The 27360-nt window shown below is 41.8% G+C and overlaps 1 protein-coding gene across 7 annotated transcripts in view; it reads left to right on the top strand.

Moving 5' to 3' along the window:
• Positions 1-27360, top strand: part of LOC309649734 (uncharacterized protein) — a gene marked incomplete at its 5' end in the record, with an annotated part of 131763 nt that overhangs the window by 102915 nt on the left and 1488 nt on the right. The window contains 3 exons of one of the 7 annotated variants that reach the window (XR_014257257.1): positions 6524-6646; positions 12217-12395; positions 23589-26779. Coding sequence is in view for 2 of the 7 variants with exons in the window: in XM_082440163.1 (XP_082296289.1) it covers positions 23589-23730; positions 26666-26779 (256 nt within the window). The remainder of the gene's footprint in view (positions 1-6523; positions 6647-12216; positions 12396-23588; positions 26780-27360) is intronic. The other 6 variants (XR_014257258.1, XR_014257259.1, XR_014257260.1 and 3 more) reach the window with 6 other exon arrangements.

Here is a 27360-nt window from a genome sequence, read left to right on the forward strand (position 1 = left end):
GCCCTGGAGCCCATGCGCCACAACTAGAGAGAGAAAACCCCCCACGCCACAACTAGAGAGAAGCCCGTGCACCATAATGAAGAGACTGTGCGCTGCAACGAAAGATCCCGCATCCCTCAACGAAGATCTAGTGTGCCACAACTAAGACCTGCCACAGCCAAAAAAAAAAAACTGAAATAAATAAGTAAATAAAAAATAAATCTTTAAAACAACAAAAAAGAAGCTATTCTGGAAAACAGAGTTATTGGTTCAAAGAGCCTGAGTGTTTTAAGACTCTTGGTATATAAGGTCAAATTGTTTTACAGAAATTTTGGCCAAATCTACATTTTTCTCTGCATTCTCACCAACATTGAATGTTTTCTGCTTAAGTAATATGGTCTTTAATAAACAATACTAATAGAACTGTAGATTTTAAACTATTTTTTTATTCATTTATATTTCATCTGTTATGAATTATCTGTTTATGTCTTTTACCTATTCTTCTGAATTTGGACCACAGTGTTCTTCTTATGCATTTATTTAAATAAAACATAATAAAGATTTTAAAGTATATTAACCTTTTGTCATATTAACAATTGGCATTTTTCTAATATTTATTTATTTGGTTGCACCGGGTCTTAGTTGCAGCAGGCAGGCTCCTTAGTTGTGGCTCCAGGGCTCCTTAGTTGCGGCTCGCCAGCTCCTTAGTTGCAGCACGTGGGCTCCTTAGTTGTGGCATGCACGTGGGATCTAGTTCCCTGACCAGGGATTGAATCCAGGCCCCCTGCATTGGGAGTGCACAGTCTTAGCCACTGTGCCACCAGGGAAGTCCTGGCGTTTATTTTTATTATGATACCTTGGTTAAAGAAGATATTTCTTTTATTTAATTGAATTTATTTATTATTTGGCATTTCATCTATTGATTTAATGATTATAAAGTTTTTCCTTACCTGAGAGATAAGATGAATATTCTTATCTTTTTAATCTTATTGCATTTTCTTTTAGTATTTTAAGATTTTATCTTATATTTAATGCTTGAAATAAGCAGGATTTCCTTTTGAGCTATGATATAAGGTGAGAGTCAATGTACCCTTATAGTTAAGCAAAGTGCTTGTGACATACAGCCACTGGACCTGGTGAAGGAGCTTCATAGCACTCAGGGTCTCCCTGGCTTACTCCTGGGTGACTCTAGTTCTATGCTGGTTGCCTATGCTAGGCACCATGAACATCACACACTGGATTGCTTCTGTTAGTTGTAGCCACAGGAGGATTTCCAACGTTTTCCCTACTCCCTTGTACTTTGAAATAGGGAACCCACCTGGCCATTTCACTCCCTAGTTTATAAGAGATAGAAAAATCAGAACACTCAAAGAAGGGGGTTCACTTGGGTCTATCTCAGCTGTTCCAGGCTCTAGTGGTCCAAGCACATTGTCACAGGATACTGGATACCTTGTATCCAGTTTGATGCTTTCAAACCTCTAAGGTAGCAGTGACAATAAATGATTCCCATTCTTAAATCAGGTAGTTGATATCAACCAAGCCAGCTTCTTCCATGTGTATTGATTGTTGCCAGAGCCACAGCTCTCTTGTATAATATTTGGGCAACATGGCCCTCACTGCACTGTTAAGGGCATTGGTTTCAAGGGTGTAGAGCTCTTTGGATCAAGGGAAGTCAAAGTTGGGAAGGAGACAAGCAAGTCATCAACTGCTAGAATGCTTTATCTAACTCTGGATCTGAGGGAAACTTTTTCTTCCTTTTAAGAAGGTTAATTTTGGTCCAGGAAAGACAGAGGCCTGTGAGAATTCCAGGAATAACTCAATGCCTTTGGTGAACCTGGCTGAGTAGAAAGTACAAGGCCACCACGTAGACATCCATGAGGCTCTCTAACACAGTTTTTGGAGTTGGCCTGGTGTCAGCCAGCCTGCTACTGCCAGTGGTCAAAGAACCTGTTTTGTGGGCTCATGTCAGATTGGGGAAGTATCTCCTGAAATTGTGCAGATAGAGCATGACCTCCAGGAAGTCGTACAAGTTGCTGTTCATAAATGATTAAGACAATGCATAGGCAACACAGAAATGCCACGTATTTAGACTTACTCAGTCGTAGGCAGTCTTTCTTTCATATTCCTTCCAGATCAGGGATAAGTTGCAGGTTGCTTTAAGTTTTTATTTTGTAAAGACCTATGCCGGATGTCAGAGATCAGTAGGATCAGATAGTGGTCTCAGATAGAGGACTTGTAGAAGTTGTAATTCTACAGAGGCAGAATTCCGTATTTATTACAAAGGACACTGGGACTGGGATGAAGGAGGTGAAGAGACTGATAAAACTGTCACACAAGGGAGGTGGCCAGTTACACTGCTGAAGGTCTCTGACTCTAACTCTGAAGGGAATATACGTGAAGGACGCTGGATCTGTTGAATGGCCTCACTTATGTAGTAGGGAGGCTCCTATACTTGGATCTAAAACCACTTCCCTGAAGGTCTCGTGCTCATCCAGAATTCTGGAAACCGAGATCATGGGTGAGATCTGGCTTGGATGGGAGCTGGGGTGATGGGAGGCACAGACTATAATGATGGCAGAAATATGACAGTGAGGAGAGTGAGTGGGTTTTCCAGGACATGGTGGGGTCATGGGCCTCTAGTCAGAGCCGGAAATCCAGGGACAACACATACATTGAATGTCCCCAGTTTCTATACATGCTACAGTGGCCTTATATCAGGTGGGAGAGAGACCAGCTAGACCAGAGAAAGCTGTCTGACCCACTTAGTCCATCATTGTTTCAATCTAAAGACTGGAACCCACAAACCTATGTTCCACTGGCATGTGAAACGTCCCTTCATGAGCCTAAGAGCCAGGCTACCCCATAGGCTGATGTCCAGCAGACTATCTGGTGGGATGAATGGGACCTCTTTGAACCAGGCATCAATAGATAAAGTAGCCTGCTCTTTTTCAGGCAAGCCCAGCCATCCAGCCTGCTAGCTGTGGAACGAATAGAAAATGTCAACTAGCTGAGTTGAAACATACCTCACTTTATTTGGCCAATTGTTTGGTTTAATTAACAGACACACTTCCAGACACACTTTGTCTCAGTTGTTATTTTCAATTTAACATTGAATCTTAATTCAGTCCTTTTAAATGATGACAAAGGAATGGCACTGCAATTTGCCTGTTTTCCTGAACATCTTTCTGTTACTGTAAATAAATATATTTATTTCTGTGAGTAAATGAGATAAAACCATGGTTACTATTGAATACAACCATTGTAATTATTATGTCATCATGATATAGAGCATAGTGCAGGGCTAGTAATTGATAGCCTGCTCCCAGGGCAATGTTTATGTTAACCTTCCCTCTATCCACCCACCTTGGCCTTCTGAGGTAAAAGTGGAGCCCATTACTTCTCAATGACATGAATTATCATTTTCTTTTTAGTTTTTTTGTTTTGTTTTGTTTTTTAAATATTTATTTATTTATTTGGCTGTGCCGGGTCTTAGTTGAGGCATGCGAGATCTTCATTGCGGCATGCGAACGCTGAGTTGCAGCATGTGGGATCTAGTTCCCTGACCAAGGATGGAACCCAGGCCCACCGCATTGGGAGCATGGAGTCCTAGCCACTGGACCACCAGGGAAGTCCCATGAATTATTATTTTTGTATATGGGGATGGCATGGTATAATTATGTCCTCAGTAGATTTATGCTTTGAGTTGCTTTACAAGTTGTAGTAGCAGATTTGCCCTGATTGATCAACGTTCTGCAGTTAGGGTCTATATTAGTTAGAGTTCCTCAATTGTACACAACAGAAACAGACTCTGGAAAATTTGAGTAGAAAATAAATGTTTTAGAAGGATAATGGGAAAGCTGGGGAATCTTCCTAGAGAAGGACAGGAACCAGGATATCTCTAGAGGTTTAGACGGCAGGAAGTCCTTGACAGTCTAAGCGCACAGCTGTGGGACAATGGGTGCCAACCAGATTTTCAGTGTCTAGGTCACATCATTCAGGATTCATATCTCAGGGGCTTCCCTGGTGGTGCACTGGTTAAGAATCTGCCTGCCAGTGCAGGGGACACGGGTTCGAGCCCTGGTCCGGGAAGATCCCACATGCCAAGGAGCAACTAAGCCCGCCTGCCACAACTACTGAGCCTGCACTCTAGAGCCCACAAGCCACAACTACTGAGCCCACGCGCTGCAACTACTGAAGCCCACGTGCCTAGAGCCCATGCTCCGCAACAAGAGAAGCCACCGCACTGAGAAGCCCGGGCACCACAATGAAGAGTAGCCCCCACTTGTCGCAACTAGAGAAAGCCTGCGCACAGCTACGAAGACCCAACGCAGCCAAAAATGTAAAAAATATTTTTAAAAAAAAGATTCACATCTCAGGAGAGCCTGTTGGCCTAGCTCCTTGATTATGGGATAACAAGGCAGTTTGATTTAGTCCCACCAAGACTATACACACTGGGGGCAAGGTAGTTTCCCAATCAGAGTGCTGTTCCAAAATAAGCCTTGTGTTGTACAAGGGCTCCAAGCCCCAACTGTCCACAGTTGCTCTAATCCTGAGTGCCCCAGGACTTGCTCTCCTTCAGTGGCTTCTGCAGCTCTCCTAGGGTCAAATTTGAATCCTCACCACTTCTCCTGGTCACCAGGACCACCACATGTCATTGTCCTCCACCACTGTGGCTGGAACTTTGGATGTAATGAAAAGGTTTCCTACAATTACAACTTTTATAGCCAACAGGCAAGACATTTTGCCTACAGAGAAATGATAGTTCTGGTTTTAGGCCCCCAAAATACCATATGGATCCTAAAGTTTTCAGTTCTCCAAGTGAGCTCCCCAAGTGGGAATATTTGAGTGCGCTCCTCTGTATCACACTCAGGAATACTTCTCCCTGCCAAAGTCATCAGTGTCCTAACCTGAAGCATGTTTCATCTTATTCTAACCAACATCAGGGTGAATTCTTTTCTTGATCACGCTATTCCCTCTTCAAAGGTATTCCTAGGCTTATCCTCCCTCCCAATGTTTCAGGGGTGGTATTAGTCCCAAGGTCTCCTACGCCACTTCTCTCATGAAATGAGGACTCCTGGTTGTGTCTGCTGATGTCCCAGAGATGTGCAAGTGAGGTCCTTAATGTAACAGAGTTTAAGTGTCGGCTTGTGGTAGGGTATGCAAGGCATGTACAAATAAGAGGCTCCATATTGAGCTGGGGAGGCTAAACTTAGATAATGGGCCAGGATGCATGGTGGGGGTTGGGATCATTTCAGTGGAGATGAATTACTTGGAACTCCAGCTTGAATCCTGTAGCAACAGAAAGCAACTAATCTGCCCTCCACCACATATGGGGCCATTCTGATAAGAATCAGCACTGTGGGAATAAGGTCAAGAGTCCAGAGGACTCCCAGGGCTGAGGAATATGTGTTACTGGTACTAAAACTCTAAATGCACTTTCCCACAGAAATACCGTTATAAATAGTGGTCAGGGTCTTTAGTATTGTTAGTACAATATTTAGGTACATTAGGGTTCTGTAAGCTTTTGAGGGCTTGCCTTGGGGCAGAGACACAATTTGTAATATTGTTTCTATAGGAAAACTGGTTCCCAGTTCCAGACAACAACCCAACAAATAAACTAATAAGCTGGGAATTGCCTATTTTGAGGCTTTTCACTGGTAAACACAATAGATTCATAAGGCTTTCACAGTCAAAATGAACTTACAGCCTGTAGTCTAAGATATTGGCTCTGAGCCCAGAAGCCCGCCTCTGCCCCTCTGTCCTCTCTCTGCTGAATGTTTTGATTGAATTCCTCATAGCCTCAAGAGTCCATCAGAGGCTCTATCCCCAGATCCACCTGCAGGCATTCCACTAAGTTAAAAGCTTAGTACATTCGGCCCTCCATATTGATGAGTTCTGCATCCAAGGATGCAGAGGACCAACTATGGGATTTGAGCATCCATGGATTTTGATATCTGCAAAGGGTTCTGAAACCAGTTCCCCCACAAATACCGAGGGCTAACTGTACCTTTAATCCTAAATTTTTAAATGGAAACTTTTCAGAATTACAAAAAGGCATAAAGAATAATGAATGCTTATGTCTCCATCTTCAGAAACAAAGTATGAACTATATAGTTGAAGCCCTTATGGCCTGTCCCTGGTCTCATCCCATCCTGGCCCTAATCCAAGTGTTTGGGGATGGGGACTCAGCCCATGTTGTAGAGGTATCAATTTTAGGAAATGGAGAAAACAGTCAGTATGTGTCAGGCCCATATTCTAGAAGGAGGCAGGGAAGGCAGTCCAGGGAGAATCAGGACAGGGTGTCTCATGAGCCGGATTTGTCTAGCCCGGCAGATGGTCTATGTCTGACTAGCATGGAATCAAGGCCAGGAAATCAGTAATCATAGGAAAGGGTGGGCAAAAATGGAAAAAGTCTCATCAGAGAGGCCACCTCTCTGAGTTCAACATTTCTAGGCTACAGGAACAGGGCAATAATAGATAAAAGTCCATTCACTCACTCAGTCATTCATTCAGTCATTCATCCAACAAATTAATCCCTGTCTAGGTCACAAGCATTAGAGGAGAGAAATATAAACAAGAACAACAACAACAACAAAAATGGCCCTGTTCTGAGGAAACCTCGATTAGAAGAGGAGAGGACATATAAAGATAGTTACAATATAACATGGTAAGTTAAAAGATAAAAGGGGGCTTGACAGGGCTCAAGAGGCAGGCTGGGTCAGCATCAAACCCGTACACCAGGTGTTTGTTAGTTTAAGAAATAATCCAGAATGAAGCTTCTTAGGGAGGGAGTAGAGGGTTTGGTGGCACAGTGAGGAGCTAATAGATGTTCTGGGCCAAAGGAAGGAGATGAGATGGCGGAGGTCAGAAATTCAGATTCAGTGGGTAAAGATGAATCAGGGGCAGACAGAGATCTGGAATGAAACTGGAGTTCAGGCATTGGACAGGTGGGACACCTGTCACCTTGTGCTTACAGGTCCTCCTTTAGCTACCATTCTAGATACTACCTTCCTGACACCACCATTTGGACTCCATAAACCGCTCTAATCCCCATACTTCTCTATTTCTGCTTCTCTTTACCCCACCAGACATTTACTTGTGTCCTTAGGACTCCTGTCTGTTGGTGAACAATTTCTCCTACTTCTTCAACTTCTTCACAGAATTAACTATAGTAGACAAAATTTGGAGTACCTCTACAGCTCACAAAGACCTCATAGCACCTCCCCTCACCCATAATGGTTCCTCACCCAACCCTCTACTCCCTACTGGCCACAGATAGCTGGAGTTGATTTCTGTTACATGCAACTAGAGACCTAGGTAATCTCCCACCACCTTCTAGCCTGAACTGAAACCTGGCTTTCCCCTGAGGTTACCACTTCCCCTGCAGTCCTTTCAAGTAGAAGCTATTTATTCCTCCCTGCCCCACGTAGAGAGAGGCACTAGCAACATTCTAGCTCCTGAAGCTAGAAATTGAGCAGTTTCTCCTCTCTTCTAGTATGAAAAACCTGCCCCACTGAGATCCGTGCCATTCAACTAGCCACCTTCTCTCCTGGCATCTACCAACCTGGTTACACCCTCACATTTTGTTAAACGCCTGGCTCATTTCTTCATCCTGTGGGGAGAGGGATTTTGCTGACTTTGTGGAACACCCACTCAGTGTCCCAGCTTCTTAGTTCCTTGACCTTTCAAACTCAGTGTCTTCACTTCCCAGTCTACTTCAGTGTACTCCTGTGACCACACCCTGTACTTTGTCACCACCGGTACAGTTCCACCATGGAAAATGTAAATTCTCTATCACTATGCCTACCCGTCCAGCTCTCTCCTCTGACACAATCTGATGGATTGAGGCCTCTACAAATTTTCAGCTATGTTTTCAGCTTATTGGATAAAGCTTTTTACTTGTTTCTCATTTTACTTGCCCTTTCATCCCCGACCATCATTACAAACCTTCGCTATTCGTCCCAAGCTCTACACAATCAGGTGAAACTCTGTTCATTTATTAATTTACTCATTAATACTATTCAACAAATATTTATTACATACCTACTATGTGCCAGGTACTGTGGCTACAATGGCACAGCTTTGCCAGTGAGGAGCTCAGAGTCAAGAAGGAGGCCAATCCAATAATCACAGAACATAATTACAAACCATGATAAGACCTGGGGGTGGAGCCAGGAGGTAGAAAGGAGAATTTCAGGAAGAAACAGCATGAGCAAAACTCTGAGGCAGCATGGAGTGTGGTTTGAGGAAATGAAACAAAAAGATCTATATGATTGGAGACAGAAAACTAGAAAGAGAGTGGAGCCAGGGGAAGCTGAATGAGGGGAGTGATAGGGTAAGATCTGCACTTTGAAAAGACCATTGTCAAGGGATGAAGAGGTGGAGCCCAGGGCCTTTTTTAGGGCAGTGAAACTGTTCTGAATGATACTGTAATGGTGAATACATGACAATATGCATTTGTCAAAATCCATTGAACTGTATAATACAAAGTGTGAACCCCAATATGAACGATGGGCTTTAGTTAATAATAATAGTATATTAACATTGGTTCATCAATTGTAACAAATGTACCACACGAATACAAGATATTAATAATAGAGGAAACTGGGAATAGAGTAGAGAGGGGGTATAAGGGAACTCTCTGCTCTATGTGCTCGATTTTTGTAAACCTGAAACTGCTCTAAGAAATAAAGTCTACTAATTAATAAAAAATAAATAAGGGGAAGGGAGAAGACCACTGGCTGCTGTGAGGAAAGTAGATTGGAGGCAGAGGAAATGTGGGCAAACCATTAGAAAGCTGTCTCAGAAGTCCAAACAAGAGAAAATGGTAGCTCGGACTAGAGTGGTTATAGAGAAAAAGGAGAGGGACTTCCCTGGTGGTGCAGTGGTTAAGAATCTGCCTGCCAATGCAGGGGACATGGATTTGATCCCTGGTCCGGGAAGATCCCACATGCCACGGAGCAACTAAGCCCGTGTGCCACAACTACTGAGCCTGAGTTCTAGAGCCTGCGAGCCACAACCACTGAGCCCGTGTGCCACAACTACTGAAGCCGACGCGCCTAGAGCCCATGATCTGCAACAAGAGAAGCCACTGCAATGAGAAGCCTGCATACTGCAACGAAGACCCACTGCAGCCAAAAAATAAATTAATGAATAAATTTTTTAAAAAAGAAAAAGGAAAAAGAGAAATGGATAGAAGACGGTATTGACAAGGCTTGGTATTGGATTGGATATGGGTTGGGGACCAGGGACCACTGAGATTTCTGGCTTGCCTTACTTGATGATTGAATGATGTCCCTTGATGATTAAATGAGGGTCTAGGACAACTTTATCAACACCGTTACTACTTGTTAAGAAACCACTGAACACAGATTCTCAGCATGCATGTAAATATGATGCTCATATGCAAGACATTTCATTGCCTGCTTTTCAGCTCTGACTGTGATGATTCCCCACCAGACCTTGTTTAAAAGCGGGGGTCATCGCATGAGTTCTGTTCTTGTTTCAACCATTAACTGAAGTAGACAAGGTTATTTGGCTTTTCTGGGCCTCAGTATTTACACCAGTAACACAAGAAAGCTGAACCAGATGGCCTCTGAAGGGTAGTACAGAATTGGAATGGGGGATGCCAGTGGTCTCTGGTAGCCAGAGGTCTTCCAAACACTGAGTACTCTTCATGACTGTCTCTCCTCAACCCCTGGGCTTTCACAGTGAATGCTAATATAGCCTATTGGTTGGTCATTGTTCTGCTCCTGGCAGAGCTACAGTTCCTGGATTCCTGCTTCCGTGTTCCAGGACCATGACTAGGGTCTGCATGAACCACCATAACCTCAAGTAACTGTGGACCAACATCAAATACTTCTCTCTAAGTCAGTTTTGGGACACAATACCAGATGGTCCCAGAGAAACTTTATAGTCCTCTGTGTGTTTTTATTTCAAAATCAAGCCTGTCTTCAGACAGCAGAACAAATGTGCCGACATCTTGTTCCAAAAACCAAAATACACAAACTCCCAGGAACCACCAGCCCTTTAGTCAATCTGCCTTCTAGAGAATGCTCTGACTATTCGGTACTCCTGGGTTTACCTCCTTTCCAGCCACACCACGAACACAGCACAGCACCTGTAGCCAGTTGAGCCATGCCAACTTTGTTGCCAACCCACAATCAACAAGGTAGGGGGCTGCCCCCCCATCTGAATTTCTCCACATAAACTCCTATCTGTGGGTTCCTACAGGGGAACTCAGGGCCATACGCTTTAGTTGTGGCCATGATGCCTTTGCACACTGTGGCTTGTCTAAAACACTTCATTGAGGGAATTCCCTGGCGGTCCAGTGGTTAGGACTCCGTGCTTCCACTGCAGGGGGCACGGATTCGATCTCCGTGGTCAGGGAACTGAGATGCCGCAAGCCGTGCAGCACAGCCAAACAAACAAACAGAAAATAAAATAAAATAAAATACTTCATTGAGAACTGCCTAAAGTAAACACGATGACATAAGTCTGGCATAAAAACCAGCACTATGTTGAAAGCCTTGGCACTTAGGCTCAGACTAAGGACTGTCTCAGAGAATCCAAAGGCCTCTTGCTCTTACCACATCTTCCAGCCAGCCCTAGGAAGCACACCTCATGGAAACTGTCACTGATTTACCCCTACCTAAGGCTATGATACCTTCCAGCAAGGAACATGGCAGAGTTTCCCTACGCCTCACTCTGGCCATGATTTGAGTGATGGACTCTGCCTTATGTTATGTTCAAGACCACTCCTGCTCTCTGCCCTGCTTCCTTCTCAGAGTCCCTGAATCAAATAAGTGCCTTCTAACTTTCCATCTCGTGAATGAGAAAGCTCCCTATGGATGACATCCTTCCACATTTAGATTACTGCTCTGGAGTCTAAGCTTATCCCCCAGTGGTAAATATGTTAATTCTATATAGTGTCTGCTACACTATAATTTCTTCCTTCTATGGGAAGCTTATTATTAATAGTTTGAGTCAAACTGCAGTTTGCTGGCCAGCCACTGTATTAATTGTCCTTGGTCAAATGCCAGCCCTTAGTCTGATCAGCTCTGTCTGGGGAAAGGGGAGTGACGTAGTAATAAACATGACAACCTATTGCTGCTGCTCCTGAAGGCAGCCAGTTGGTCCACAGAGTTTCCAGCAACTGACCCCAAGGCCTGGTTTGAACAAAGAAACTGAGGCAATTAGAATACACCTGAAGCACTTTTGTGATTATGTGATGAATGTCTCTCTTTCTGACTAAACAATAAGCTGCATGGGGGCACGTAGTAGGTAGTCAATAGGTATTTTTCAAATTAATGAATAAATGCATAAATAAAGCTGAAAGGCGGTAGGATTAAGAGAAGTTGGGGAAGTCAGGAGGAAACTTGAATGAGTCAAAGCTTTGACTAAGTCAAGTTATGAGTAACCTAAGTTATGAGTAAGCAGAGCCTATTATGCAGAAAAGACACAGAGTAGATGGTAAGAAAGCCAGGAGGTAATGAGTGGAGAGTGTGGCGACCGACACACAGGGAGTAGCTGAGTCACTTAACAGTAAAGATTCACAAAATCTGTGGCTGAGGTCTTGGAACTGCCTGGAATCCATAGCCACTCTCCTGTTCCTGTTCTTCCTTACCCTGATTGCTCATCCTTCCCTGGGTTTCCATAAATATGTATCTTTATAATAAACCATTTATTAGTAAAGGTAACTTGAGTGAATTGCCATTTGTTGGTGGGTCTCAGCTTTGGGCAGCCTGAGGATAGTACATGAGCTCCAAGGAATCCAGTTATTATTTGAAGCACATTATCCCTTTCTGTGGCCAGCCCATATGGAAGTGTCCTGACATGCTTGAATTCAGAGTGGAGCTGAGGCTCAGTCTACAACTCCTGCCATCCATATCTTATTTTTTTAATCCACATTTTAAGAAATCTCTCTTATCACTCTTGAGCTAGGGTAGCCAGATTTGCTTGGCCACATCTGCATTTTAAAATGGAAGATTAGAAGGAAAAAAATAAGTATTATTTTGGAATAATATTTATGAGTTATGAAGATCATTTTCATCATATCATCAATAATTACTGCTTGATTATTATGAGTCATCAATTGGTTAATTAGACAGCCATGCCGTCAATTATCCCCATGGTCCTGAGCCATTTTTGGTGCCTGTATGTATTGGTTTCTATTGCTGCTAGAACAAATTACCACACCTTTAGTGGCTTAAACAACAGAAATTTATTATCTTACAGCTCTGAAGTTTTGAAGTTCAACATGGGCCCCACTGGACTAAAATCAAGATATCATCAGGGCTTCATTCCTTTCTGGAGGCGCTAGGGAAAAATCTGTTTCCTAGGCTTTTTCAGCTTCTACAGGATGCCTGCGTTCCTTGGCTCATGGTACCCTTCTTCCATTTTCAAAGCCAGTAATGGTGAGTCGAGTCCTCTTTACATCATATCTCTATGACCCTCCAGAGTCACATCTCCCTCTGACTGACCTTACCTGGAAAAGTTTGCTGCTTTTAAGGACTCATGTGATTATCTTGGGCCCACCTAGATAGTCCAGAATAATCTTCCCATCTCAAGGTGTTAACCTTAATCACGTCTGCAAAATCCATTTGCCAAGTAAGGTAACATATTCAACATACTTGCAGGTTACAGGGATTAGAACATGGAAATTTTTGAGGAGCAATTATTCTGCAATTACACATTGTAGTTACAAGTTCTTTTATGTTTTATTATCTCCATTTTATAGTTGGGGAAACTGAGACTCAGAGTGGTTAAATAATTTGTGCAAAGTCACATAGCTGTTAAGTGGTAAAGCTGAAATTCAAACTAGATTTGTCAGATACTAAAACCCATGCACTTTCACTATGTCACTTGGCCTCCCAAATTTTCTGTGGAACTTAGCTCATCTATATAAAAATTGATACACCACGAGACAAAAGATTCCTTCAGGGGCTTTAAGATTGACATTTTTGGACTCTTTAAAGATGTACTTGGCATTGCACATCTGAAAGGAAAACATATTTCTAGGGCAATACTCTCTATTTCTCCACTGAGGTGTAAAACCAGAAAAACTACTAGGCACATTAAATATTTTCCTCAGAAAGACACCCTGGATAATCCTGCCATTTTATTAACCAGGAAGGCTGTGGACCTGAGGACTGCCCATGGGGATTTACTGATCAGATTCATGATCCAATCAAGTCTTCTCTTTCCATCAATGACACTCAGATAAACTTGCCTCCAAGAAGTCAGTGAAGACAGCACTGAAATAATTTTCCAGAGAACTTTGTCAAGTCTCACCCCCACTCCTAGTCATACAGTGACTATCACCAGCAAGAGTACAGACCAGGCTCACTACAGATGCATTCTCACCAGGGTGAGAGGACTATAATGGCTGCTGAGGCTAAGAGAGCGTGTTGCTTCTGTATTGAGAGTCCTTCTCTGCTGGATCTGGGTACTGTGTGTTCTCCCTTCAACTCTGCCTCTTCCACATTTCCTGTGACCCTCTCTGACGCCAACTGTTTGACTGATCAACAGCTCTCCTCCCTGCAGATTGTTTGCATGTACTTTGGTCATCCTATCTTGCTCTGCCCTCTGATATTTATTTACTCACTCTTGATTTCTGTCGATTAATTGGCCTTTGTCTTATTGCTGCTCAAACCCTTGCATTTCTTGTTGCTGCCTTGTTCTCTCATACCCTCAACCTGCTGCCACATTCAACATGAACACTATTTCTCTCTAGAATTCTAAATAGGTAGACTGAGCATAGAGTACTTTGGAGCCAACTTCCCTTAGGCCCTTCCACAGTCAACAGCCATTTATTGAGATCAGCAATGTCTTAGGACTGTGACTTTTTCTTGATTCTATCATTTTCTTACTATTTGTGTTTTTTAATGCATAATGTGATTTTGGTGCTTAATTTTTATCCTTGAATTGCATTCTTCTGCACCTCAGAATGTGCTTCTTTGCAGAGCTTGTTGTGTATGCTTCTCTTGGTGGACGCTCATAGAGAGGGATTCATTTGTGTACTTCGCAGCAAATGCATTTTATTTTTCAGATCAGCTGAACTCCTTAACGCTATTCAGTAACTGGGAAGGTGGATAATAACTGTTCTCATAACAAATCTTCCAATAATAACAACAAGCATTTAGTAAGTAGTTCACATAAGTCTCACATAATATTACTTCATCTTCCCAACAACTCTCCAAGACTAGATCACTATTTTACAGATGATGAAACTGAGGCTTAGAAAGGTCAGGTAACATGTCCAAAGTCTCCTCACTAGCAGGTGATAGACAGATTCAGGAATTCAACCCCATTTTACCAGTTTCCAAAATGCAGATTTCCACTACCCATTATTGCTGCTGTTGGTTCAGATCCTAGTTTGCAACATTTTAGGAAAGAGAATATCAAATAGCCAGGTAAGCAGCAAAAAATACCATAGAAACAAAGGGAATTTTGATTACCCTCTCCTGATAGGATAAAATGGAACAAAGGTGGCCAAGTAAGGTAGCATCCTAGAGGGACGAGGATACGGTGCCTGGTCCCCTCACTGTCCTAGAGTGGTGCCAAGGTATGGAGCCAATATGGGTAGGAAAACAAGGGGAGGCAATGAATAAGTAGAAGCAAAGGGGACAGAAAGGACTATAGCCTGGAGGAATTCCCAGCATGGAAGCAGACATTAGTGGACTTTGTTATAAGACTCCCATGTCAACCTGCATGGATTTGCCAAGTACAATAACACAGTCTGAAAGGGACCAAACTAGAACAGGGACAGAATAAGAGACAGTATATGGTGGCTCCAGCAGCAAAGAAATGATCTTGAGTTCTGAGGCAATAGGCTTGTTTGGTTCTTTCTATCAAGGATCTCCTGCACCCCCTATTAGGGTGATGGTGACTGAAGGAGAGGAGTATGGTTGACCTGGGAGGGGTCAGGAGGTTGTTGGCTAATGTGTGGAGTTTCTCACCCAAGGCAGTGAGAGATGCCCAAATCATAGAAGCCAGCAGAGCTGAGAAATGTTCAAGGAACCAAAATCCTAGAAGCTAGAAGGAGAGTTTGGAGGTAGGATGTGAGTGAGGAATGTCACCCAAACAAAGAGCCCAGAAAGGGAGGCTGGGTAGAACAGTGGAAAGAGTATAGCATTTTTGTCTAAAACAGCTCAGCCCTTTCACAATTCTTTCCCAATCCACTAAGACTGTAAAGGCTCTATGGCCAGCCTGTGGCTGCTCACTCCCATGCTCCATTTTCTACCAAATCCACTTTCTCTGTCCTGATGGTCTCCATTTCTGTCCCGTCTTCCTGCACCTACCCTCTGCTGCTCTGCCTGTTTCTTTGGCTAGGTAAGATAATTCACTAAGATAAGATAATCTAAGATAATCTTCTTGGTCCTCTATTCCAGCTTCAGCCCTTGACAGTGTCCAGATTTGCTATGGCCCCATGCTCTGCAGCCTGCAGGCTGTCTTATCCGGCCAACCTGGTTAACTCATCCCAGAACACCCGCCTGAATCCTTCTTAGAGCTAGTGTTGTTCCTTCCATTCCACCTGGGAACCTGTAGAGTGTTGGCTGTGTGCCATACCACTGACCATGTCCTGCTAAATATTATGATGTTCACGTGGAGGTTGGGGGGAATGTTGCCATTACAGCAGAGGAATCTATAGGCTTTTTAGGTTAATAGGAATTGCTAGGTTTTCCAGAATGACAAATAAGAATACCAGAAAACCCATTTACTGAGCCACTAACCTTGAGTGTCCTTTATAATGACATTTTCAAGACAAGGCAAGGAAATTTCTCTTCCTGTCATTCACTTTATTCACATATACCATATATAGGAAAATACATGAATCTTAAGTGTACAGCTGGATGAATTTTTGCAAATTTTTGCATTTTTGCAAAATGGACACACTAGTTTAATCAGTACCCGGATTAAGAAACAAAACATTATCAGCATCCAATCCTCTCATATCCCCACCTGATTACCACTCCCCATATGGTAACCACTTTTCTGACTTCTAACAACATTGATCAGTTTCTTCTGTTTTAGAATTTCACATAAATGGAATATATATTATGTATTCTTTTGTTTGTGGCTTTTTTGGGTCAACATTGTATCTGTAAGAGTCATCCACATTGTTGCGCATAGCAGTAGTCTGTTCTTTTTCATTGTTATATAGAGTATTATATGAATATATATTGAATGAACTCTTTATTCATTCTACTGCTGTTGGACATTTGGATTGTTTCCAGTTTTTAGCTATTATGAATAATCCTGCTATGAGCATTCTTGTACATATCTTTTGGTGAACATATGTTTGCATTTCTGTTGGGTATATATCCAGGAGTAGAATTGTTTGGTAAAAGTATACACACATGTTCGATTTTAGCAGATACTGCTAAACAGTTTTCCAAAGTTGTTGTAACCAAGGATATTTTTTTATCCTTCCTAAATCTCTTGGATCCAGAAGGAAAGGGGTGCAGAGGCAAGCAGAAATTTGGCTGGCAGTGCCAGCAAGTGCGAGTTAAAAGCAACTCTTCCCTCTCCTCTGCCATTGTTTTTGTCAGGTAGTTTTCTTTCCAAGGCAAAGGGCTTGGAAAATAGATGCCACCCAGCTGCAGTTGGCTGGTGGGATTCCACAATACCAGGGCTTAGTATGAAAGAATCTCAGCTAAGTCAATATAGGATACCAAGCCAGAGGAGTTAGAACAACTGAAAACTGGGCAAGAGGTCAAAGTCCATGTGGCCTAGAGGAGAAAGTGGAGTCCCCTGAAGAAAGAAGTGGGATTGACACAAAGAAAGAGGGAGATGCCTACATCAAACTGGCATGTAGGGCCAAGAATCCAGGATGAGGAGAGAAAGAACAAGCAGGTGAAAGGTGAATGGGAATGGGTGTGTGGTTCATGACCAGCTTTTATACACCAGCCTAGAATGGTCAACCAAGTTAAAAGAAATGGAAAAAAAAAAATCAAAACAAAATAATCTCATCCTACTGAAAACCAAAGCTGAGTAAGCCTTATTTGGAAACGTCTTTTGAGGATAATTGCAAACTTCTGGGAACTTGAATGGAGAATGTGGGGGTGGAACAAATATAGAGTTTTCTGTCAGAGATGTAATGTTTGTGTAACACACATCTCTCCAGACCGCTCTAGTTTGACACTACAGTTGGATAATATGGACAGAAGCAGCCTCCACAAGAAGGTCACTGGAACCACAGGTCCCTTCTGTACCTCTCAAGGATATAGGGGGGAGAGAAAGTCTCACATGCATTTCTGAGTGGCTATTCACTGACTCATATCACTAACCACAGCCGGTGTGCAGCCACTTCTCTGCTGAAGTAGAGAGAGATGCCTTCCTCCCACCTGTTCCATAATTAAGCCACAAAAAAGGGTGACTTTGGGCCCTGTTTCCTTGGGTGTCTTTAACGGTACAGGACGTTCATTTGACTTTTTGTCTTTCAATTGAACAAGAAACTGAGATGACAATGTGAGTGATTTCACAATGCGCCATACTCAAAAATCATCTCTTCTTACTGACCTCCCCCGGCCCAACCATGTAATTCCTAATACTAATTGTGTGACCTCAAACAAGTTACTCAACCTCTCTAATATTTAACTTTCTCATGGGTAATATGGCAAGAAAAATATCTACCTTTCAGAGTTACTGTGAGGATTAAATGAGATAATATGTAAGGGGTCACCCTTGGTGTTCCCCTACCTCCACGAGAGGAGTGATTAGTCTGGTTGGTTAGATTCCAAGACACTGACCAGGCCATTTCCCCCAGCAGATAGGGTCATGCATGATGTGTTGGATCATACGCAAGAGAAGGATCGCTCCGGGGTTTTCTCCCTTTGTCCCCATGGGACCGAGTGACAGTCCAACCCAGGCATGCGCTCAGGCTTAGAGAGAGGGAACAGCAGGTTGTAGTTACACTGTGAAGGTGTGGCCTGGGTCAGCCAGTGTCCATCTTGATTAGGCAGCGTCCTAGCTGTCCTAGTGGTTAGATATTTTTAACTTGGCCCCTGAAAAAGGGCCCTATAAGCCTCCAGTTCTAGGTGTGTGACCTCAGACCACCTTATCAGAAAGTGTAAGCCTAACTAAAATTCAGGTGTTATTTTTCTTCTGCCACTGTCTCCTGTGTATAGTTCTCCCTCCAGACCTGGAAGGTGGGGGGATGGTTGTGGTCTAAGGTAGGATTCTGGTATTCTTTTTTTTCTTTAATTTTTACTAGGGTATAATTGACTTACAGTGTTGTGTTAGTTTCAGGTGTACAGCAAAGTGAATCTGTCATACGAATACATATATCCACTCTTTTTTAGATTCTTTTCGGATTCTGGTATTCTTAAGCCTCTTGATCTAATATTAATTAATGGGACTCCAAACCAACCATAACCTTTAACATTATTAATATTGGTACTGTTTTGGTTATCTATTACCGCTTAATAAACCACTCAAAAATGTAGTAGCTTAAAACAACAATCTTGGGCTTTTGTTTGTTTGTTTGTTTGTTTTTGGCCACACGGCTTGTGGGATCTTAGTTCGCCGACCAGGGATTGAACCCAGGCCCCCAGTAGTAAGAGCACACAGAGTCCTAACCACTGGACCACCAGGGAACTCCCAACAACAGTCTTGTTGGGAATCAAGATCACGCAAGCTGTGCGGTGCGGCCAAAACAAACAAACAACAGTCTTTTGTTGTTGTTGTTATTAATTTCTCATGATTGTGTGGGTTGAGTGCTTGGTGCTCTGCTGGTCATTTCTGCTGGTCTCATCTGGGTCTCTAACATGGCTGCAGTCAGATGGCAGCTGGGGCTGGAATCTCCAGGATGGCTTCACTTCCAGGTCTGACACCTTGTCAGGGATGTCCAGAAGGCCAGACCCAACAGGGATGGATGTTGGCAAGGCAAGAACTCACTTTCTCACCATGAAGACCCAGGGCTTCTCCCTCTCCACATGGACTTATCAAATGGTGCTCAGGGCTCCTGCAAGCAGAAAAGTAGAAGCTACCAGACATTCTTAGAGCATAGGCTTGGAACAGACACAGTGTCACTTCTGCCATTTCTATTCCTTAAAATAAGTCACACATCCAGCCTTGATTCAAGGGGAGGGGCTACACAAGGATATGAATGCCATCAAGTGTGGTTGACTGGGGGTCACTGATGTAACTGACTTCCATAAGAAGTATTAGTATCGGTTTCATTTGCAATCTCTAGATTTAGTAAATGTACACCAGGATTTACCTCTCTTCTGACTCAGGATAAGTTTTTTTCTACATATGGTACAATCTCCATAGAGTTTCCTGAGAGTTGGGGGTCTCAGTGTATAGGACTGGTCATATAACCCCACATATCCAGTCACTATCTTTTGTATGTGGTTTAATTTAAATCATTCAAATAAAGCCTCTGTTGACCCACCCTCTCAAATTTGACCTCGAAGGGCTGTGTAGAGGATTAAGTAAAATCACCTATGTAAATTGCCTGGCACTCTGTGTCAGTAAGAACTCAATAATGGTAATTATTATTTTATTATTACCGGGGTCCCTAAGGTATTGGGCTGGCCTTGGTAAAAACGTAATGAGATGACTTTGGGACGTCCCAGTTTCCCAGGGCACGTGAGTGATTAATACCCAAGAAAGCGGGTGGAATTGTTAACCTGAGATAATGGGGACAGAACAGGTTATCAGCTGCCCACATGCAAGATGAAAAGAGAATCAACAAGTGCAGTGGCAGGAAGTATCAGAAAAACAACAACAACAAGAAGAAAAAATAGAAATAGTCTGAGGTCAGATGAATTGGAGAAAAGAATTTAGAGGATAGATATCAGAACAAAGGAAGAACCATTTACTTCTTAGTCAGCAATAGGCCCCTAACAGGTGATAAGGGTAAGCTAATAGAGAGATTACCTGGGAGGGGAATGAGATGAGGAGCTGCCAGTTTCCAGCTTGCAAGGAAGACAGAGCCAGGTACTGACTAGACTGAGAGACAAGTGGGACCTACATTCCCTTTGGAGCAGTATCAACCTTCCAACACAACCAGTTATGGATGATCCAGACAGCAGAGGACAAAGGAAAAAACAGCCCTTGGAAGGTAATAAATCAATGCTGTCCAGAGTGAGGAACCTGAGCCAATCAAAACAGCTTTGGTCTCATCATGATTACAGGGTTAGCATTTAGTCAGTTTATAACTCACTATCTAGAAACTTCCTTTTCCCACCTCTGTTACTCAAGTTTTCCTCTTAGTTCTCTGAGAAAAACTAAACAAAAACAAAAACTAATAATCTGTTTGAGAACAAAGAGATTAAATAAGATGTAAGTAAGATCATAGAGGTAAAAAGCATTTTGTAGACTTATAAGACTCTACAAATGTGAAGTGCTATTATTTTTAAGGGAAGCAGATTCAAGTGTTGCTCAGAGAGGGGGGTGTTAGAGCCCCGTGACTGAGGTGAGCAGCTAAAGCTGAAGAGAGAGGGGAGTTGTAAAAACCACAGGGAGATGGTAGTAAAACCATTGCTAATTGTTGACCTTCTGAGCCCTCCTCCAACCCCGCCACCCCTCACCCCTCGCCTCTGACCCTCACCTCTGTCCCTTTTCCCAACAGCTTTGAGAGAGAAAGTGTTTGGTATTATTTACATTCAACTAAATTTGTGAACTGAAGTTGCAAGGAAAAAGCTAATGAGTATTTAACCACTGTATTAAATTAATAAACAAATATCTAGATACAAGTAATTCAGAAAGATGTGCTGAGAGTAAAGCATAGATAATCATCTCTCTCCTAGCTTCATTTCTACCAGAGAAAGAAGAATTTCTGAACAGAAAGGGAGCAAAATTCATGGGGAAATACTTTAGTAGTAGGCTGAAAGGAGGGCAGTCGTAGCAATAATTTAATTTTATCATAAACACAGCAGGAGGGTCTTGTAGGGGCTTTTGGTACTAAATTAGCCTGAAGCTACAAAGCTGTAGAACTGTTTCAGAAAAGATGTTTGACTTTGTCTATAAGGTTCAGTATAATTTTCACTTATTCTTTAATTCAGCAAGTATTTGTTGAGTATTTATACATATGGTCTGTCTGCCCTCATGGAACATCTTTTCTGGAGGGTGAGACAGAAAATAAAATAATACATAAACAAACAAATATGTAAGTAGAATTTCAGGTAATGATAAACTCTATGAAGATAATTAAATTGGGAAAGGGGATGGAGAATAATTGTGTACTCATAGTATATTTGTTCCCTCTGAACTTAGCACAGTAAGGGTCCATAAGTGCCAACCAAATAAATGAATAAGTGACTGCTTCCTCCCAAGTTCAAGCCCTCACTACCTCATGCCTAGCATATTGTCAATCGCCAATATGGGTCATTCTGCGTACATTCTCCCTTTGTTTTCAGGCATGATGCACACCACTGCCCGATTTAAAATGCAACTTTTTTTTATAGATTTTAGTTATTTGTTTGTTTGTTTGTTTGTTTATTTATTTATTTTTAGCTGCGTTGAGTCTTCCTTGCTGTGCGCGAGCTTTCTCTAGTTGCGGCGAGCAGGGGCTACTCTTCATTGCAGTGTCTTCTCTTCATTGCAGTGTCTTCTCTAGTTGTGGAGCATGGGCTCTAGGCTTGCGGGCTCTAGTAGTTGCGGCATGTGGGCTCAGTAGTTGTGGCTCACGGGCTCTAGAGCACAGGGTCAGTAGTTGTGGCACACGTGGCATGTGGGATCTTCCTGGATCAGGGATCAAACTCGTGTCCCCTGCATTGGCAGGTGGATTCTCAACCACTGTGCCACCAGGGAAGCCAGACAGGTGGATTCTTCACCACTGTGCCACCAGGGAAGCCCTGAGCCCCAGGTTTCTCATCTGAGAGAAGGGAATGACAACACAGTTGTATTGGTGAGTTTAGGCTAAGTTATGCTGCAGGAACAAACAATCCCAGATCTCAATGGTTTATTACACATGAACATTTATTTACCACTTATTTGATATGTCCACTGTGGGCCAGCGTGGGCCTTGTTTCACCTGCACTGGTGGAGGCTCCACCCTCTAGTAAATGCCTCAGACTCCACGGCAACTAAGTCACATGATCTCACTAACAGCAAGGGAGCCTGGGAAATGTGAGTGGGCAGATAGAAGCTGTGAGGTGTCCCTGGCACACCCTTTCCCATGCCCCACATTCTAGGCAGGAGGCTCAGTGTGTGGTCTGCTTGTTATGTTAAAAAATGGAGACAGTCTCTAGGTCCATCCACGTCTCTGCAAATGGCACAATTTCGTTCCTTTTTATGGCTGAGTAATATTCCATTGTATATATGCACCACGTTTTCTTTATCCATTCCTCTGTTGATGGACATTTAGGTTGCTTCCTAAATACATACACTGAGGTGCATGTATCTTTTGGAATCATGGTCTTCTCTGGGTATATGTGCAGGAGTGGGATTGCTGGGTCATATGGTAGCTCTATTTTTAGTTTTTTAAGGAACCTCCATACTGTTCTCCATAGTGGCTGTATCAATTTGCATTCCCACCAACAGTGTAAGAGGGTTCACTTTTCTCCATACCTTCTCCAGCATTTATTGTTTGTAGATTTTTTGGTGATGGCCATTCTGACCAGTGTGAGGTGGTACCTCATTGTAGTTTTGATTTACATTTCTCTAATAATTAGTGATGTTGAGTCTTTTCATGTGCCTGTTGGCCATCTGTATATCTTCTTTGGAGAAAAGTCTATTTAGGTCTTCCACCCATTTTTTGATTGAGTTGTTTGTTTTTTTGATATTGAGCTGCATGAGCTATTTGCATACTTTAGAGATTAATCATTTGTCCGCTGCTTCATCTGCAAATATTTTCTCCCGTTCTAAGTGTTGTCTTTTCGTCTTGTTTATGCTTTCTTTTGCTGTACAAAAGCCTTTAAGTTTCATTAGGTCCCATTTGTTTATTTTTTTGTTTTTATTTTCATTACTCTAGGAGGTGAATCAAAAAAGATCTTCCTGTGATTTATGTCGAAGAGTGTTCTGCCTATGTTTTCCTCTGAGAGTTTTATAGTGTCCAACCTTACATTTGGGTCTTTATCCCATTTTGAGTTTATTTTTGTGTATGGTGTTAGGGAGTGTTCTAATTTCATTCTTTTACATGTAGCTGTCCAGTTTTCCCAGCACCACTTATTGGAGAGGCTGTCTTTTCTCCATTGTATATTGTATATTCTTGCCCCCCTTGTCATGGATTAGGTGACCATAAGTGCGTGGCTTTATCTCTGGGCTTTCTATCCTGTTCCATTGATCTATATTTCTGTTTTTGTGCCAGTACCATACAGTCTTGATTATTGTAGGTTTGTAGTATAGTCTGAAGTTAGGGAGCCTGATTCCTCCAACTCAATTTTTCTTTCTCAAGATTGCTTTGGGTATTTGGGGTCTTTTGTGTTTCTATACAAGTTGTAAAATTTTTTGTTCTAATTCTGTGAAAAATGACATGGGTAATTTGATAAGGATTGCATTGAATCTGTAGATTGCTTTGGGTAGTATAGTCATTTTCACAATATTGACTCTTTCAATCCAAGAACATGGTATATCTCTCCATCTGTTTGTGTTGTCTTTGATTTCTTTCATCAGTATCTTATAGTTTTCTGAGTACAGGTCTTTTGCCTCCTTTGTAGGTTTATTCCTAGAGATGTACAGCAAAGGGAAGTCTACTCAACGTTCTGCAAAAACCAGCCTCCCAGCAGCCTGCGCTCTCTTGGCCATGACAGTCAGAGCTCTGGTTTGGGTGTAAGTGATAGCACCTGGTGCTGGTGTGTGGTGAGCACCCTAAAATGCAACTTTTATCATGCCACTTTTCTACTCTAAAACCTTCAGTGACTTCCTATTGCCTTTTTGTTTTTTTAAACGAAGTTTAAAGAAAATAGTTTATTTATCTATCACTGAATCTTATTTATTGATGAATATTATTTCTCTCCTAGGTCTTACTAAAGACATGTGGTATCCTTTTAATATTATTATTAAACTGAACAACTTTACAGGAAAGAAGGTAGTAAACAGTAAACTATATTTATGTCACTTCAAACCTTTGAACTATGAAATCACTAAATGTTAGCACTGAGAATGGCCTTGAAATCAGTCGAGATCAACTCCTTCATTTCATAGGTGAGGAAACTGAGAACAAGCAGATAAATTGCTCAGATATGGATACCCAGCCAAGTGAAGGCCCTGTCACAACTAGAACTCAGCTCTTCTATTCTCTCTTTCTTTCCACTACACTACATTTTACATATATTTACGTATTTACATTATACATATATTTCTACATGGTTTAATCAGTATATATGCTATTTTGTGTCTCTTCTATTTACATTACTCTATGTACACATTTCCATGTATGGACATTAAGCTAGGTTCTTGTCATTTTTGGTAGCTACATGGCATTCCATCATATCCATATAGGCTATGGTGCTTTATAAACCATCATTTTGAGTTGCATAAGAAGGAAAACTAGCCTACACTAATACCTTGTGTTAACTGTTTTTAATAATAAAATAGTATCTGCTGCTGCTTTGTAAATTAAGTTTAAAAAAATCATATATTCTTAATCTGGTTTACTCATATTTTCTTTTCTAAATCCGGGCCTGCTCATTTTGTGTGTTTTCTAAGTACCATTTGTATTTAAGTTTTTTAAAGTATGCAAATAGGTCAAGGTATAAATATATATGAAGTATGAAATTATTTTGCATTGAAAACTGCCAAACCCACTTACTACTGATTCAATATACGTACATATTTATGTTCCTGATCATTCTTTGTAATTCATCTCTTTGATCATGGCTATTCTGTATTTGAATATATAAAAAGAGCTTTGGAAAGTATTATTCTTTTCCGCCTTCCATCTGAAAAACAGAGGGAAAGAGTCTTAAACAAAGGTGAATACCTCCAAAGTTCATGCAATACTTCTCAAAATGTCTCAAGATTTATGTCTTTGGGGCTTCCCTGGTGGCACAGTGGTTAAGAATCCGCCTGCCAGTGCAGGGGACACGGGTTCGAGCCCTGGTCTGGGAAGATCCCACATGCTGCGGAGCAGCTAAGCCCGTGCGCCACAACTACTGAGCCTGCGCTCTAGAGCCCGCAACCCACAACTACTGAGCCTGCGTCCCACAACTACTGAAGCCCGCACGCCTAGAGCCTGTGCTTCACAACAAGAGAAGCCACTGCAATGAGAAGCCCACGCACCACAACAGAGTAGCCCCCTCTTGCCGCAACTAGAAAAAGCCCACACGCAGCAACGAAGACCCAACACAGCCAAAAATAATAAATAAATTTATTAAAAAAAAAAAAAAAAGGTTTATGTCTTTGGGAAAATTAAGCCCAGAGTGGTAATCTAATGATCATTTTGTGGTGTTGCAGTATCTTATTTTTCTTGAAATTCATTACTATAAGAAAAAGCAGATTTAAAAAAAATTTTCTAGTTCATATTTGAATTGGGTATTGAATGGACTGCTTTGCATCCAGAGAAAACTTTAAAGAGCAACACACTCATAAATTGAGCTTTTTAATCATTGTTATTTTTGTAGTTGTTCATTTCAACATTTGAAAATCACTAACCGTGGATGCTGTGTAGAACTAGGAGTAGGTAAGAACTGAAGAGTAGAAGAAACTTCTCATGGGTAGCATTTCTTGCCCAAATTGTTAATAATAACTATCATTCATTGAGCCCTTACTGTAATTGGCATTGTGCTAAGCATTATTACTACATTATATCATCTAATTCTTATGACAGTTTGGTGTTATTACCCCCATTTTACGTATTGGTAAACAGAGGTTTGAAGAAGTTAGGTAATTTGCCCAAGGTCACACTGCTAACGGAATCAGAATACAGAGCTTTAATACCAAAGCTTATGCTTTTCATACACCACACTGCCTCTGCTTGGCAAATCACTGAGGGAAAGGATGGTAGTTTACCTTTGGAATGGTCTCATAGGGGAGAACTACATAAAGGGTGAGGTGGTTCCTATGAGAAGAATATAAGTCCTTTTATTAATTGAAATGTAACATCTATTCTGGACATATAATTTAGTAACTTATCCCACATTGAAAGATAAAGGTTTTGAATGAATGCAGTGAGCTTATTAAAGAAAAAGAAATTACTGATTATTTACATAGTTTTCATGTTTTTTAAAAAGAAGCCTTGTAAAATCAAGCATGTCCCATATTACACATACCTGTCCCAGAAAAAGACGGATGAATTTGTTTATGGTGAGCAGAGAAATGAAACTGGTATCACGATAATACATTTCCTCATCAATGATGACTCTTCAGCCTTTGGATCAATCTTCATTCTTAAGAGGTTCCTGACTTGCTTAACTTGTGCAATAGGAACATTTTTTTTTTAAAAGATAGAAATTCAGAAGGCTGGCTTAATTTGTGCTGAAATTCTTTAAAATTTGACCATGTAATATGATGTTTTTCAATACGGCATACATGATTTGGCTGCCCAAGATATATCTATTTTGAAAGTAGCTTTGTTGAGGGAAAGAGTATTAACAAAGGAACCTAGAAAGGTAGAAAACATGCTATGGTAGCCAGCCTTCAAGATAACCTAGAATGATCCTCATGTGTTGGTATTCCCCTCGTACATTGAATCAGAGCTGATTTGTGTGACAAATAGATTACTGTAGAAGTGACAGTGTAGGATTTCTGAGGCTAGATAATAAAAGACATTGTAACTTCTGCCTTGGCGCCTTAGATCCCTTGCTCTAGGAAAAGCCACCTACTGTGGATGCAAGTACCCCTGAAGACAGACCTATGTGAAAAGATTCTGAGGTCTCCTGCCAACAGCCAGCACCAACTTGCCATCCATGTGAGTGAGCCACCTTAGAAGCAGATCTGGTAGCCTCAGAAACTGTGAGAGATAATAAATATTTGTTGTTTTAAACTGCTAAGTTTCAGAATAATATGTTACACAGAAATAGATAACTAATATAGATGTTGCTACCTGGAAGTGAGATTCAGCCATAATAAAATCCTAAGATGCATAAGTAATTTGGAACTGGACAACAGACTTTGGGGAGAGTGTTAGTGGAAGCCTAAAGTACCTTGAAGAAACTGTTAATAGAAGTATCCCACTCTTTTATATGGCTGCAGGTGAAGGCTTGCAAAAAAATGAGGTAATGTAATTGGAAACTGGAGGAAAGGCAGTCCTTATTATATAGTGGCAGAAAGTTCAGTAACACTGTTCCCTGCAGTAACCAAAAGGTAGAAAATGTGTCTAGGGCTTCCCTGGTGGCGCAGTGGTTGAGAGTCTGCCTGCCAATGCAGGGGACACGGGTTCGAGCCCTGGTCTGGGAAGATCCCACATGCCGCGGAGCAGCTAGGCCCGTGAGCCACAACTACTGAGCCTGCGCGCCTGGAGCCTGTGCTCCGCAACAAGAAAGGCCGCGA

The sequence above is a fragment of the Balaenoptera physalus genome (genome assembly GCF_965194825.1).
Source record: "Balaenoptera physalus genome assembly, chromosome: 20".
NCBI classification, from domain to species: Eukaryota; Metazoa; Chordata; class Mammalia; order Artiodactyla; family Balaenopteridae; genus Balaenoptera; species Balaenoptera physalus.